Below are 13,338 nucleotides of genomic sequence, written 5' to 3' on the forward strand. Positions count from 1 at the left end.
CGGTATCTTGGAATTTGGGATTCGTCACACTTTGCCGTAATGCGCATGCGCCCACAGCCCTGTAAGCGATGGCGAAATTCCTGCCTTTATCACAAGGAGCAGGGTTGGAAGAAAAGTTGTTTCGATAAAATTGGCAATTGGGTTTGCATTCTCGACACTGAGCAGTGTCACTGTTGTTTGCTAGTTACTTCGATCTGTTTTGGATCCAGTTAATGCCAGCGAGCGACGTTCATATTAGGGGAAAAGCACATCTTCATCTTGCTAACTATTAGCTAGGTAGCATTAGGTAGCTAACGCTAGCATGTCACATTTTGCCTTGTCTTATGCCTATTTAGGTAGCTAGCAAGTTACCCTTCTCAGGTGGTGCACAAAGTAGCAGGTCATCGGAGCTCGCTGACGTGAAACATTTCGAGAAGAGCTGCGTTGAAATCATCACGGTGCATCGGCGTGTCAAGACTGCTGCTGTCCCGACTGACTGAGTGAGTAACGGGCTGTTGAGCTACTCACTTGACCTGCACACTGTCTTCGGAGCATATGCTGAAATGCTGGCATAGTCATTTCAACTAACTGTAAATAAGCATTTCACCGCTCGTCTTACTGTCTACCTGGCTGTTTTATGTGGATATTAGACAGCTAGCAGCTATGACATAACGCTGCAGGACACACCTGTAGCTAGAGTAAACACTGGTGCTAACCTACTTAACCACCAACAGGCATTATTATTCAACAATATCGGTAGCATTAAGAGTTTAATAGTATGATTTTGTTACATTAATTTCAAGAGAAGCACAGAAGGAGAAAAAGCTTTCAAAGTGAGTGTAATTAAGCTAGCTCAAGCTAATGGACAGTGGGAATATAATGCTACGTCGCAGAAGCAGGTGGGTATGAATGGCAGGTGCAAAAATGCCCTCAGCTTTATGCTAAGTGTCTCATAAGATACACTATATTTGCTATTTTCTTTCAGCCTTAAGAAATCTGTAACCAAACAAGCCACTCCATACACATTGAATCTCATTTTTCATTGTCAGAAACATTACATAACATTTTGACACAACAATGAGGGAAGTACAAATGGGTGTTTTCCCCTTTGTACCAAAACTGTTACCGAAAAACAGCTGTTGTGTCCTTATCCTCTGGTCTCAACCACAGTCACATATACCACAGTCAGAACAAACAACAGATGTGACCACAGTGGTTTTTTTTTATTTCTTTGTTTTATGTTTTTTTTAAGACCAGGAAGCTTTATTGTTGCTCACAATTTTAGTGTAATGGAAACAAAGCATTTTAAGAGTTAACTAAAGATTTGCTGAACACCCTGAACAGTATTTGTCTGCAACTTTTATACCATCAGGAAAGCATTGTTTTATTGTGCCCCTATTAATACACAGGTAACATTTAAGCACATGTCCTCTACAAGTTATTTCTAGTGGTTTATAACTGAAGTATACAAACCATTTAGTAATCATTGACTCACTTAAATGAAATAATACATTATGTACAAAACAATTTAAAATTACTCAACTGTTCGTTTGCTTTGTGAAAACACAGTCATATTTCTACAAGTATATTGAAATGTGTGTTAGTGGCTGCTTGGGAGCAAATAAAAAAGCTGAATGGATGTATGACTAGGGATTTTCTCTTTGTTACTTCTCTATGTACAGACCTTAAAGGAAACTGCTGTGAGCAGTAAACATATCATTGCAAATGTGAAAAATTTAACAAGCTTATTGTTGCTAGAGTATGTCAAGTGATTGTAGGCCAGATGACAACAGAAGGAGCCTGCTATGATCTGCTAATAACACAGGCTAATCTCTCCCTGTAGCAATGGGTCCCTCGAATCCAGTTCATTGACCATCACACTGTAAACTGACTGTGTTGTTTAAGCTTAAGGAGGAGGGGAGGGGTTAAAGCTAACAGATAAGCCAGATCACTGTGAGGTTTAGGGGCGCATGCGCTAGATTGTAATTAGGTTCAAGGACACATGTTACATTTCTCTCTTGGTATTCTGTTGTTTTTTATTCTCTTCTTGTGTTTGTCTGTAAGCGCCTTTGTCTTAATCAGTGTGACTCAGTAACTACTTGTTTTCTATAACTGCACTCTATTTTACTCAGGGATGGCATCATCTCCATGGTCAGCTTGAGTATCTAGGTGTGATGGCACTATCACATTCATCTGATTTTAGTTACAGTTATTTCTACAATTAATAAAAATTGTCATATGCCCTCTTCCTCATACACAGTGCACCATCACCCCCCCCCCCAAAATGTGCTAATTTTTATACTTAATATTTTGTGCATGATGTCAGTTACATGACAGTGTGTTCCAGTACCATATGCCACTCAGTAAGTCTTTGCCTCTCAAATAGATTTCTTTCTGTCTTATGAGGGAAGGGAGATCTTTCCTGTTCGAAACTGAAAAATGACAGAAAAAAACATTTTCAATTTCACTGTGAAACCTGGTTTGCATCAACTCAAAATACCGACAGAGTGAGCAGAGTTGTATCTAATTATTGATTGATAAGCCGTTCTTCTCCTGTAGACTGCTTCAGGCAAGCATCTTTTTGATTATATCTTGGCTCAGGCTGTGCATGTTGATGCTTTGATTTTACGTGCATCATGCACGCAGTGTGTTTTTTTTTTTTTTTTTTTTTTTTTTTCAGCATACATCTGTACCGCTTATGGATTTACTATTCTGTTCACTACTCTTCCTACTTTATACTGCATTTTCAGTCGTATAAGTGTTTTTTATGTTCTGCACAGCACCAGGGAGATTTAGCTGACCTCTACCTAGATGACGAATTCTTATCCTATGAATGAAAATGTGTTCCAGCAGCCCACTCTTTAGTCTGTGATCAGGCTTGTTAAGTTTAGATGGAACAGCTGGCCTAACCTAGTAGTTCAATGATGCCATCAGAAAAAATCTCTCAGAGTCAGCCATTGGGCTGCTGTGCCAGAAAATACTGCCAGTGCATGACTGGCAATGGAAAACAGAAAGGATGTGTTTGGAAATTAATTATGTTGTGCGTCAAATTCCCACCCTGCGTGATTCAGCCTTTCACTACTTGACTGGAAACGATGCAGCTAGAGGTACTTTGTCTTAAATGCCTTGTATACTGGAAATGGCATCAGTTAAAATGGCTAAATGTAGGAATTCTTATCATTCTATGTTTACTTTATGAAGAAAAACCAAATCACAATAAACACTAGTGTCCAACTTTTTAACTACAAACAAAATCTTTAAAAATGTTTTGTCTGGAGGACCTGAGAGCAGTGCCAAAGTTAGGTGTTGCATTTACCTACATTAACTTAAATTGTTGATTATGGATCAAGATGTTTTAACATAAGTGATTTGTAGATGCTGCTTCAGGAATCAGAAATTGTGCTGCTGAGTTTGTACATTAATCTTGAGGAGTACTGTTGGTTTCAAACAAACACTTGTTCTGGGTTTCTGCTACATCATTGTAGGGGTGGCCAATACATCACATTAATTCAGTTAATCCAGTTTTTGCTTTTTAAGCAGTTTTAAAAATGCCTAAATCTTAAATAGCAGAGCTTTCTTTCTTGCCCAACAAAAAATCAGAATGCAACCTGTTTGTTTAATGTAATTTAGTCATTGTGGATATGTTTAACAGGTCATTACCTTCCCAAAATAATTTTTATTTTGAACAGATAATGCACATTGACACCCTTGCAAATAGAGATAATTCGGGTCAGTGGAACAATTTACAAAATATCAGCGCAGACACAACTAAGATAGTGGCTGATGACTGTGAGGTTTCTCAGCTGGAAACACTGACTTTGAAGAAATGAAAACCACACGTAGTTTAGTTTCGGTTTTAGATTCATTGATGCATCTCTTTGATATAGATGCTTGTTTCAGCGGTTTGCAAGTTTCTAATTTAATCAACGACTAAATTTCTGACCGTGAAGATGTTAGCTTATTAATTATTTAGTGCATTTTTCCTGCTTAGAATCATTATTCTATCAGATTTTGAATTGGTGAACACATATAGAAGAAATTACTTTTTAATCCATATTTTAGCCTGAGTTTATATTGTAAGAAAAAAATGTGAATCATCCACAGCATGACAAAAAAAACTTGAATGTTTAGTTATTTACTATAGGCCCTAAATCATCTTATTGTAGTTAGCTATGTACATAGATCTGTCCCTTCATTGAACCATTTTTCAATCCTTCATGATTAATTTCATCAGTGTTTTTTTTTTTAATTATTGTAGCCAGAAGCAACTAGAATTCCCATAATATTCAGTAATGTTGTTAAACTATCCAAAATACCTGCAGTAAAACATAAAAAATCTGGGTTTTTATCAGTGATAATGTATAGTATGAGGGAAACAGAAGCTCCTGGAAGATAGTACATTACACAACCTCTGGTATATTTTGTCTTGTAATTAAATAACTGCATTGATTCCTGTGTCTGTGTTGCAGGAGTACCTCTTCAGTGGTGTGAATGAGGGAAACATGGCAGACCACACCCCACCTCTGGAGTCCGGCCAGCTTCTCAGCCCTGAACTCCCGATCCTGGCCTCACCACCACCCCCAGCCATGGTCAATGGGGAGGGCCCCCAGCAGGTACACTCAGACCCCCACCCCCCCAACACACTCAGCTCCCTTGCTCTTACTCCTTTCTGCTACTACTACCAGTTTGCGGTCTCCCTTGTGAGGTGCTGAGATGTTCTGTTGATACTCTGCATTTCACTGTTGGACTTTTTAAACCTTTTGATGAAGAAAATGTCGGTGTAATTTCTTGTGTGGGATGTTTTATGCCAGTCAAGTAATTTTTCAGGTTAAAAATGTCAGAAATGTTTGCACGATGATTTCCACCAAGGCTGCGGGTATGGTCTCTTCAAATATAGTACATTAGGGACCTGGAGTCTGATTTACTCAACAGCGCAAATTATCTTAAGGATGCAATCCAGAAAGAGCCAAGTAGGGCCATTTCTACAGGTGATATACCAACAAAGGGGAAATTTATGAACACAGATGCAGCCAGTTAATTTCAGTAAAGATGGTGTATTTTAGCGCAGCGGCAGATTGTTTAAGGATGTAGGGATTCTACTGAAATCACCGGCACAGCATGTTATTGCACAATGGCAAACACAAGTGTAGGAATTATGCGTATTTCTGCGGTGTTGGTGGATGAATGTAACAGTTTCTAGTGCCTAAAATACTTAAAACACAATGCCCAACTTATTTTCTAACTAAACATCTGAACACTGCTGTGGGTGAGGTATGAAAAGGAGAGAGAGGGATGGTTTGCACACAGAAAATTACAGAAGATTGCATGATGCATAAAGCAAAAGAGACGTCACATTTGTCGGCTGCCATAGAACTAGGGCTAGGCGATAAAACGATAATGATATAGATCGTGAAATGACTTTTCCTCGATAGAAATATGAGACATGCTCAATACAATTTTGATATAATTCATTCGTCCATGTTTTGACAGACATAAGAACAGCCAATCATGATTAAGTAGTGCCACACCGAACCAATCACGCTAGAGCCACATCAAGTTAGGTTGACGCACACAGCACAGGCGTAAGAGCAGCTGCAACACACGCTAATGTTTGGGCTGGAGCGGGAGATAATGAGTGTTCCCTCTGGAGAAAATTGACGGAGAACTCCGGCGACCAGGTTACTGAAAAGAAGGGATGTCCCAATTCGATCTGCAGATCGGTATCGGCTGCCGATCTGGCACCTACAGACGAAGTGTCTATAGGTTTCACTTTAAGGTCCGGTAGTGATGTGCGAGTCAGGTTTTTTTTCAGGGCATTTGTGGAATTATTTGACCCGACCAAACCCAACTCTCAAATAAACTGACATTCTTTTGACCTGCCCCAACCCAACCCGCGAGTAACCCACTGATGTGCGCATCGCTAATGTATGGCACGGGATGCACCCCCATATAATACCTGGACAGAACTATCCATAGATGTGCAACAACAGCAAAAATACGGCCCGTGGGCCAAAACCGGCCCACCAGTAGTTCTAATTTGTCCCACAGTATGAATTTGGAAAGTGCAAAAATTATACTGAAATTATTAAGAGTCGAAGGTGTCATACTTGTTTTAGTTCAGGTTCCACATTCAGCCAAATTGTGATCTATAGCAAAATAATAGCATAACCTATAAATAATAACTGCAAATTTAAATAAAAAATTTAATGTAAAAAGTTTGTATCGGATCGGTATCAGATCAGTAGCAGCAAAACTGATCCTAAAAAAACTGGATCGGATCCAAAAAACATCTAGATCAGGACATCACTACTGAAAAGTAGGGTGTGAACTGTTTCCTTTCCAGCGTACAGTAGAAGCCATGAGTCAGACGTTCAAAGCATGTTAAGTTTCACTTTCGGGAACACACCCCCAAGTATATACCACCGGCATTGTTTCGTGAAGATGGTCTGTTTTGTTTGTGTTATTTTTTAAAAGTTGAAAGCTTTTGCCTGCTGGTCAGACTTTTTAGTTTAGTTTTAAATATATGTACCTGTTTTATTTATCTGAAACAGCTGTAAAATGTTTCAAAAGCACATCTGTCATGTTCAACCTCTGACAGAAAATAAATCATATTTCAATCAAAAATAACCTTCGGATGTCTTCACAACTAAATTATGAGTTACAAAAAAATTTAAGCTTGACAAAAATAGTGATTTGATTTATATCGTGATACATATCGATATCATCTGATATGAAAAAAATTATTGCCCAGCCCTACATAGAACTAACATCCCTGCTGTTGTGCTTGTGGTTAAACCTGACCGATAGTCTACATTAGTTTTTTGCAGAAATATGCGCCGTCTGCATAGGCTACAGAGCCATGAAAAACACATGGAATTCTCAAGTTGCAGATTTTAGCATGACATAGCCTAATGGTGCATGTGGCAGTAAATTAACAACTAAAAACCTTGGTAAATCATTTAAATGAAAGGGATAGTCCTACAGATGCATATACAATAAGGCCAGGTGCAAAACTAACTGTACATTTGCACTGTGCCTCTTTAGTAGAAGTTTTTAACTGTGAAAAAGCATTGGCAAATCTGCGTCTGAGTGAGTAAAAATTGATAAACCTTTACATATGCAGACTTTGACACCGACTAACTGTTTACATCAGCATATCTTCAGTAAGTGCTGCTTTAGAAGAGGGTATCCGGTGTTTTCCTCAGTTTATATCCTTCCACAGCTGCTTTTATCTGAATCTGACAGGCGTAACATGCAAATACACAACTTCACAACTCCTCTCTAACGGAAAAGGTATATCTTTTTGAAACCTGAACATTTTTTTGTGACTAGATAATAACACTTGTGGCCACATAAGCATGGTTTACGGTTTATTCAGCCATGACATTAACATTCTTTTAATATATACTTGCACTTTTTCTGATATTTAAATATGTTTGGTGTGTCTTGTTACGTTATGTTTCTAAATCAGCGGTTTATAACAGGATTTACAGTTGAGTTATATAAGAAGTGATCTCTTTTGCAATAATCCTTATGACTCTGCACCAGCTCTGTGCCCTAGAGTATAGCCTATCCAACCCTTTTTTTCTAACTAATTTAAAGATCTAAACAGTGGTCAGGTTGTCTGTTTTTATTACATCACTTTTTGGCACTACACCAAATTTCCTAGTTATTTCCATAAAATGTAAAAGCATGACCAATTACAGTAACAGGTACATGTGGACTGAAGATGAGGCCCGATTAGTCCTTGCTCTCATCCATTAAAATCGTTAGTCTGACCCCAGCCCTCGTATTTAGCCCATAACACCACCATCTGCTAACTTTAGGTAGGCCAGGTTATTCACTCCAAACCAGTTGATGGAAAATTCATGCTTTCTTCTTTTTCTGTGAGACTCCAAATGTGCTTGATGATAATGTTTGGTTTGCAGGGTTTTCGTTTGGTTTTCAAAGGCCTTAGAGGTTTTTTGCATTGGTGCACAAGTTGTGGGTTCTCCCAAAAGAAAATGTATCGTTTCTGAGTAAAAAATACAGTTTTGTGTGATTTCAGACCCATATTATAGTTATATCTGTGTATAACATTTAAAAGAAGACAAATGATATACTAAATAAACATCCAAAAATGAACCTTGTGAAAATTGCAGTCATTAGGTCTGGTTGAAGTTGTTTATTCTGCGGTGTCAGGAATGGCTTGGGCACTTCACCTAAACCTTATAATGATAGACAACACCCTGGTGCGACCAACACAGCATTAGAGCCATTAGTGCCCGAGTTGCTTCAGCCTGAAGAAAGCCCTTTTTTGACCTAATACATTTCGATATACTTCAGTGACTGAAAGTTTTCACAGACATACTCATATAGTGATTGCATCCTATACAACAGGGGTGTCCAACTCATTTTAGTTCAGGGCCACATTCAGCCCAATATGATCTCAAGTGGGCCGGACCAGTAAAATAATGACATTATTTATACACATGAATACATGATGAAAGGATTTAGAACTACAGTTTCCTTAAAAATGTGAACAACCTGAAATTTTTATAGAAAAATAAGTGCTATTTTAACAATATTATGCCTCAGTTTATCATTTACACATGTACATTACAACTTACAGATTGCAGTGGATTTACAAATACGCAAAATATTAAGTAACAGGCAGAATATTGTTAAAATTGCACTTACTGCTTTTATGACATTTCATGTTTATATTTGTTGAGGTTATTTGAATTTTTTGTAAAAGGATAGTTTGTAAGTGTAAACAATTTCATGTAATTGTACTTCTTTTTACACTAAAACAATAAGAAAAAATTGCCATTTTCATTATTTATAAGATAAGATAAGACATGCCTTTATTACTCCCACAAGGGGAAAATACAGATTTAGTGCAACAAAGCACAAAAGCACACGAGCAAAAGAAAGTGCAAAATAAAAATAAGGACAAATCAAAAAAGCTATCTATACTATTTACAGCTGTGCACATGCTGATTATGCCACAGGTTGGATAGGGAATTATATAGCTTATTATGATAGTATTTTACTGGTTTGACTGATCCACTGTAGATCATATTGGTCTGTATGTAGAACCTGAACTAGAGAGATTTTGACAGCCTTGATTGTTTATATTGTCAGTGTAATTTTTGCATTTCACAAATTCATCCCACGGGTTGGATCAGATGCTTTGGCGGGCCGCATGTTTGACACCCTTGCTTTAGAGGATTCTTCTTGTAAAAGCTGCAGTGTTTGATGCTAAACAAATTGTGCATCTGTAATTGTTGCTCAGAACAATAGTGAAACAGCATTGGTCACTGTGTTCGTTTCAGCCGTTTGTGGTAACTATTTTCAAAGCAACAGGTGTTGATTAGTTATGAACCACATGTTTCAGTTCTGAGTTAAAGTGTTGCTGTAGGGTGCTGGATGTGGGGTTGATACACCCCACCATCATCTCTTGTCAGTGTCAAAGTAGGATTTATCGGCCCCGACAAGCCTCGGTGATTTCCCTGTCATTTTGATGGTCATCATTTCGATTTGCTTAAGTTTCCATGATTTCCTGGGGGACTGCATGGAACCTCCAGTGCTATCTTTTCTGTCATTTCCTCTGTATTATACAGTTTGTCAGATAAGACTTGCTAATATTAGCACTGCCCTATGAACATGCCTTTCAGACCATCTCTATCGTTCTCCACAGCGGAAAAACCTTCATCAGAATCAGGCTTTGTTCATCCAGTAGACACCACATTTTCTAGTTGTGTTGGGTTGTGAGGTTGGTGTTCTCATGGAATCCATTTACTTTACCACTTCCTACCAAGGCTACCCGAGTACCTGCCCGCGTCACATGTCAGCGTTTACATTATTTTATAGGCGCTAATGGAATAAAATGCTGCAGTTCCATCCCAGCTTATATCATTAGCAGGCTGCTGTTCAGACCAATCCGACACACAGTGTGTTTATTATTGCTGAAATGTGCTGAAATGTGTTGAATGAATAACATGCTCATTTTGTTTCTGTATGGGGGTGGTGGTGGTGGGGGGTGCTTGTGGAGTGTTGCAAACATATCAACACTCGGATACAAGGTGTTCAGATGAATACAAAATCGGTAGCTCGTTGTAATCCAATGCTTGGTGGTTGAAAGATGATATGACATGATTTTTATTCATCTGGGATTCAGTTGCTTTCAAGCTGAGATTAGGTACTTTATTAATCCTGGGAGAAAGAGGAGCATCCAGGAGCTTATACAACAATGACTCCAATCAGAATTAACAAAATGTGACAAAAGGATAATGAAGAACTAAATTATAAAGAAGGGGCGCAGTGACAGTAATAACGCTGAAGCTGTTGTGGTGGTGTTTGTAAAATTCAGTTGCAGAAATATTTTCCAAGCATGGTCAATTTGGGTTGTATCAGTTGCTATTTCATGGTTGTAATCCTGCCATTGTTTTGTCAAGACTTCAATTAAATGTCAAACAAATAAATGATTAATGCCATTAATCTCTATTCTATTAACTATAAACTTCCACCGTGTATATTTAGTTTAAGTACTTTTAAAAATGGTGAATGTAACATGACTTTGGGAGTCATGTCACTCATTCTATAGCATTTTCTTATTATCACAGAGATATTTGGGGGAAATTACTGGAAATTTCTGTGATAATACAAATGAAGTAGTTCAGAGAGGGTCACAGAAAATGGACTAGAAGAGCTGCTTTAACAAACACACTGTTAATCTGATCAACAACAACTAAGGCAAGATGCTAATCACTGCTAGCTTGTTTAGCATACAGCTGATATTCAAACAAGGCAGTTGACTTTTTTTTTAAATGAAGTTATTCATACCACTGTTAAATGAAGTGGTTGTGTATCATTTGAGGCTGAATAAATACTGTAAAGCATGTAAAAGAAACACAGATAAAACTGATTTCACATACATTTTTATTGTTTGCTATTAACAATGTGCTAATCTTGCCAACTCTAGCTAGTCTCTGACCTTAAAGAATCTGAGTTTTAATGACTTTCATTAAGGCCAGATTATGAAAGTAGCTCAAAATGCATATTACAGTCCTTTCTGTCTACATATCTCTAGTATTTCAGAAACATAATTCTAGAAATTTGATATTATTTCTCTGATCTACATTGGACTGATCATTCAGTTACTTTAACACTGTAAACCATTTGAAAACTCTCCTCAAACGATCTCAGACATACTTAAAATAAAAAAACCTCATATGGTTTTTAATTTGTGTGTTTCCAAGGTCAGTAATGAACCTCCTAAATTCTCAGTTCATGTTTTTGTTATCAATAACGTGGTCACTGATGTTTAGTTTTGAGTGGCTTTGAGCTTCAGAAAAAAAAAAAAAAAATGACACCCCTCTTTAAAGCTAATCTATACAGTATGTGCTGTCAGATTTGCATATTCCATTATAGATAATATTCATGAAATTATAATTTAATGACTCGCTGTGCATAATGCTAGTGTGTCCTTATGGGTACTTTTAGCTATATGCTATTAAATTATGACTTAAACTTGTAATTATAACAGTGATGTAATGATTCTAGTCGACAAATAGCGTACATTAATCACTGGCACACATTATATGATTGAATATAGATATATTTTCATATCCATGAGCTCTTGGCAGTTACAGTTGCTAACATATGAATGGATAGTAGGGGCTCAGGGAAGGGTCATTTAATTTAATATTCAACCTCGGAACGAAATTAACATAAAGTTTTGCAGTCCTAGTTCTCCAGTGAACTCTTACAGAAGAAGGATGAAATGCAAAAGATTAAAACATTAAAAAAGTGCCAGTTAAACAATTGGAACCAGGTGGACGGAGACGATAAATGGGATTATTTTTGTGACATGACCATGAAAGGCCTAATTCCTTGAAGACAGTATGTGACATACTCCAAATTTGAGATTTCTTCTGGCTGTTGTGTTCTATCCACTGCAGGAGGACACCCCCCCGCCCCCCTCTCCTTTTATTATTTGAGTAAGATGTAGCTTACGTGTTTGTGTGTCTCAGGAGGTGTGTAAATATCATGACAGCTGCAGAATGAGGAGCAGAAACCACTGGAGGGGTCTGGCCCTGACAGAGCGAAGCAGGGCCACCGTGACAGTGAAGACTATTCACAGCGAAGGTTGACCCCTCCGTTTGTGACCTTTTAGTCGGAGAGGCTGCAAGGACACCTCATTCTTTGTTCTTGGTTTCTTTAGCCCAGTCTTGGCTTGGTATTAACGCTCTGTTGGGCCAATTATTCTGAGTCAGAGAGGAAGCTGTTGTCTCGGGGTCATTACCTGAGATGATTCCTTTTTAGAGATGACTTTGGCTGATTCACTGCTTCCATCCATTTGAAACCCATTCCTACCCCCACCCCCAACTCCACCTCCACGCTTTTGCCCTTTGGTTTGTAGTCAAATTGGTAACAGATGAATCGGTCTGTCTTTGTCAGCGTTAAAATACTGCTAATGAAGTATGCATTCAGTTGTGGATGTTGGGTATGTATATGTCAGGGTAGAGACTGTGATCTGGTAGGATCGGCGATTCTACCAGTAGAGACTCCGATCGTAGTCTCTACCAGTAGAAACTCCGATCAGAGTCTCTGACCCTAACCCTAACCCTAACCCGATTGGAGTTTCTACTGGCAGGATCGGAGTTTCTACCAGTAGAGACTCTGATTGGAGTTTCTACCAGTAGAGACTCCGATCGTAGTCTCTACTGGTAGAATCGCCGATCCTACCAGATCGCAGTCTCTACCCTGATATATATTTTATTCCATTTTGTTCATTACACTTTTCAGTAGACCTGCTCTCTAATGTTTTCTCTTCATTGTGTTTGCATCTCTTTGTGAGTTGCTTGGTTTTCAGAACCATTTTTGCTTTATTTATCTTTTTATGAGCAATGTAACAGAGCATACAAAGGAGCATAAATACAATGCATTCATTATACATTGCCTTTTTATATCATTTTTCCCCATTCCCAATCCAACCCCAAAGCCCTCCGAGAAGGGGCAACAGCAGAAACAAGAACATCACAACAGTCTCTGAGCAGTAGAAAATCAAATAAGTACAAGCAGTATCAAATCTGTGGTGTACAAGAATATTAATTGAGCTAATGGAAATAAATTAAAAAAAAAAAAAAAATCGTAGCTTGTAGATACCTGTGTTTACTGTTAAATATTAGACATTACCTAGATGTATCAAATGTGACACTAATTGGTAGACAGAACAAATTACAACAAAAAACAACAATACCTAAACAATAATAAAACAGAGTAGGGTGGAGGTGTGAGAGATCAATCTGAAGGCATCATTTGTAAAGACTGAAAGTAATCTAAAAAACCATTTTTGCTTTATATCCTGTGCCC

The 13,338-nt window shown here is 38.0% G+C and overlaps 1 protein-coding gene across 1 annotated transcript in view; it reads left to right on the top strand.

Moving 5' to 3' along the window:
* The first annotated feature begins 50 nt into the window (after positions 1 to 50).
* The window catches only part of fndc3a (fibronectin type III domain containing 3A), an 86,420-nt gene continuing 73,132 nt past the window's right edge, over positions 51 to 13,338 (top strand). Inside the window, exons 1-2 of the mRNA XM_030151907.1 lie at positions 51 to 479; positions 4,449 to 4,592. Of these exons, the coding sequence (XP_030007767.1) occupies positions 4,482 to 4,592 (111 nt within the window). The 5' untranslated portion in view covers positions 51 to 479; positions 4,449 to 4,481. The remainder of the gene's footprint in view (positions 480 to 4,448; positions 4,593 to 13,338) is intronic.

Source organism: Sphaeramia orbicularis, chromosome 13, assembly GCF_902148855.1.
Source record: "Sphaeramia orbicularis chromosome 13, fSphaOr1.1, whole genome shotgun sequence".
NCBI lineage: Eukaryota > Metazoa > Chordata > Actinopteri > Kurtiformes > Apogonidae > Sphaeramia > Sphaeramia orbicularis.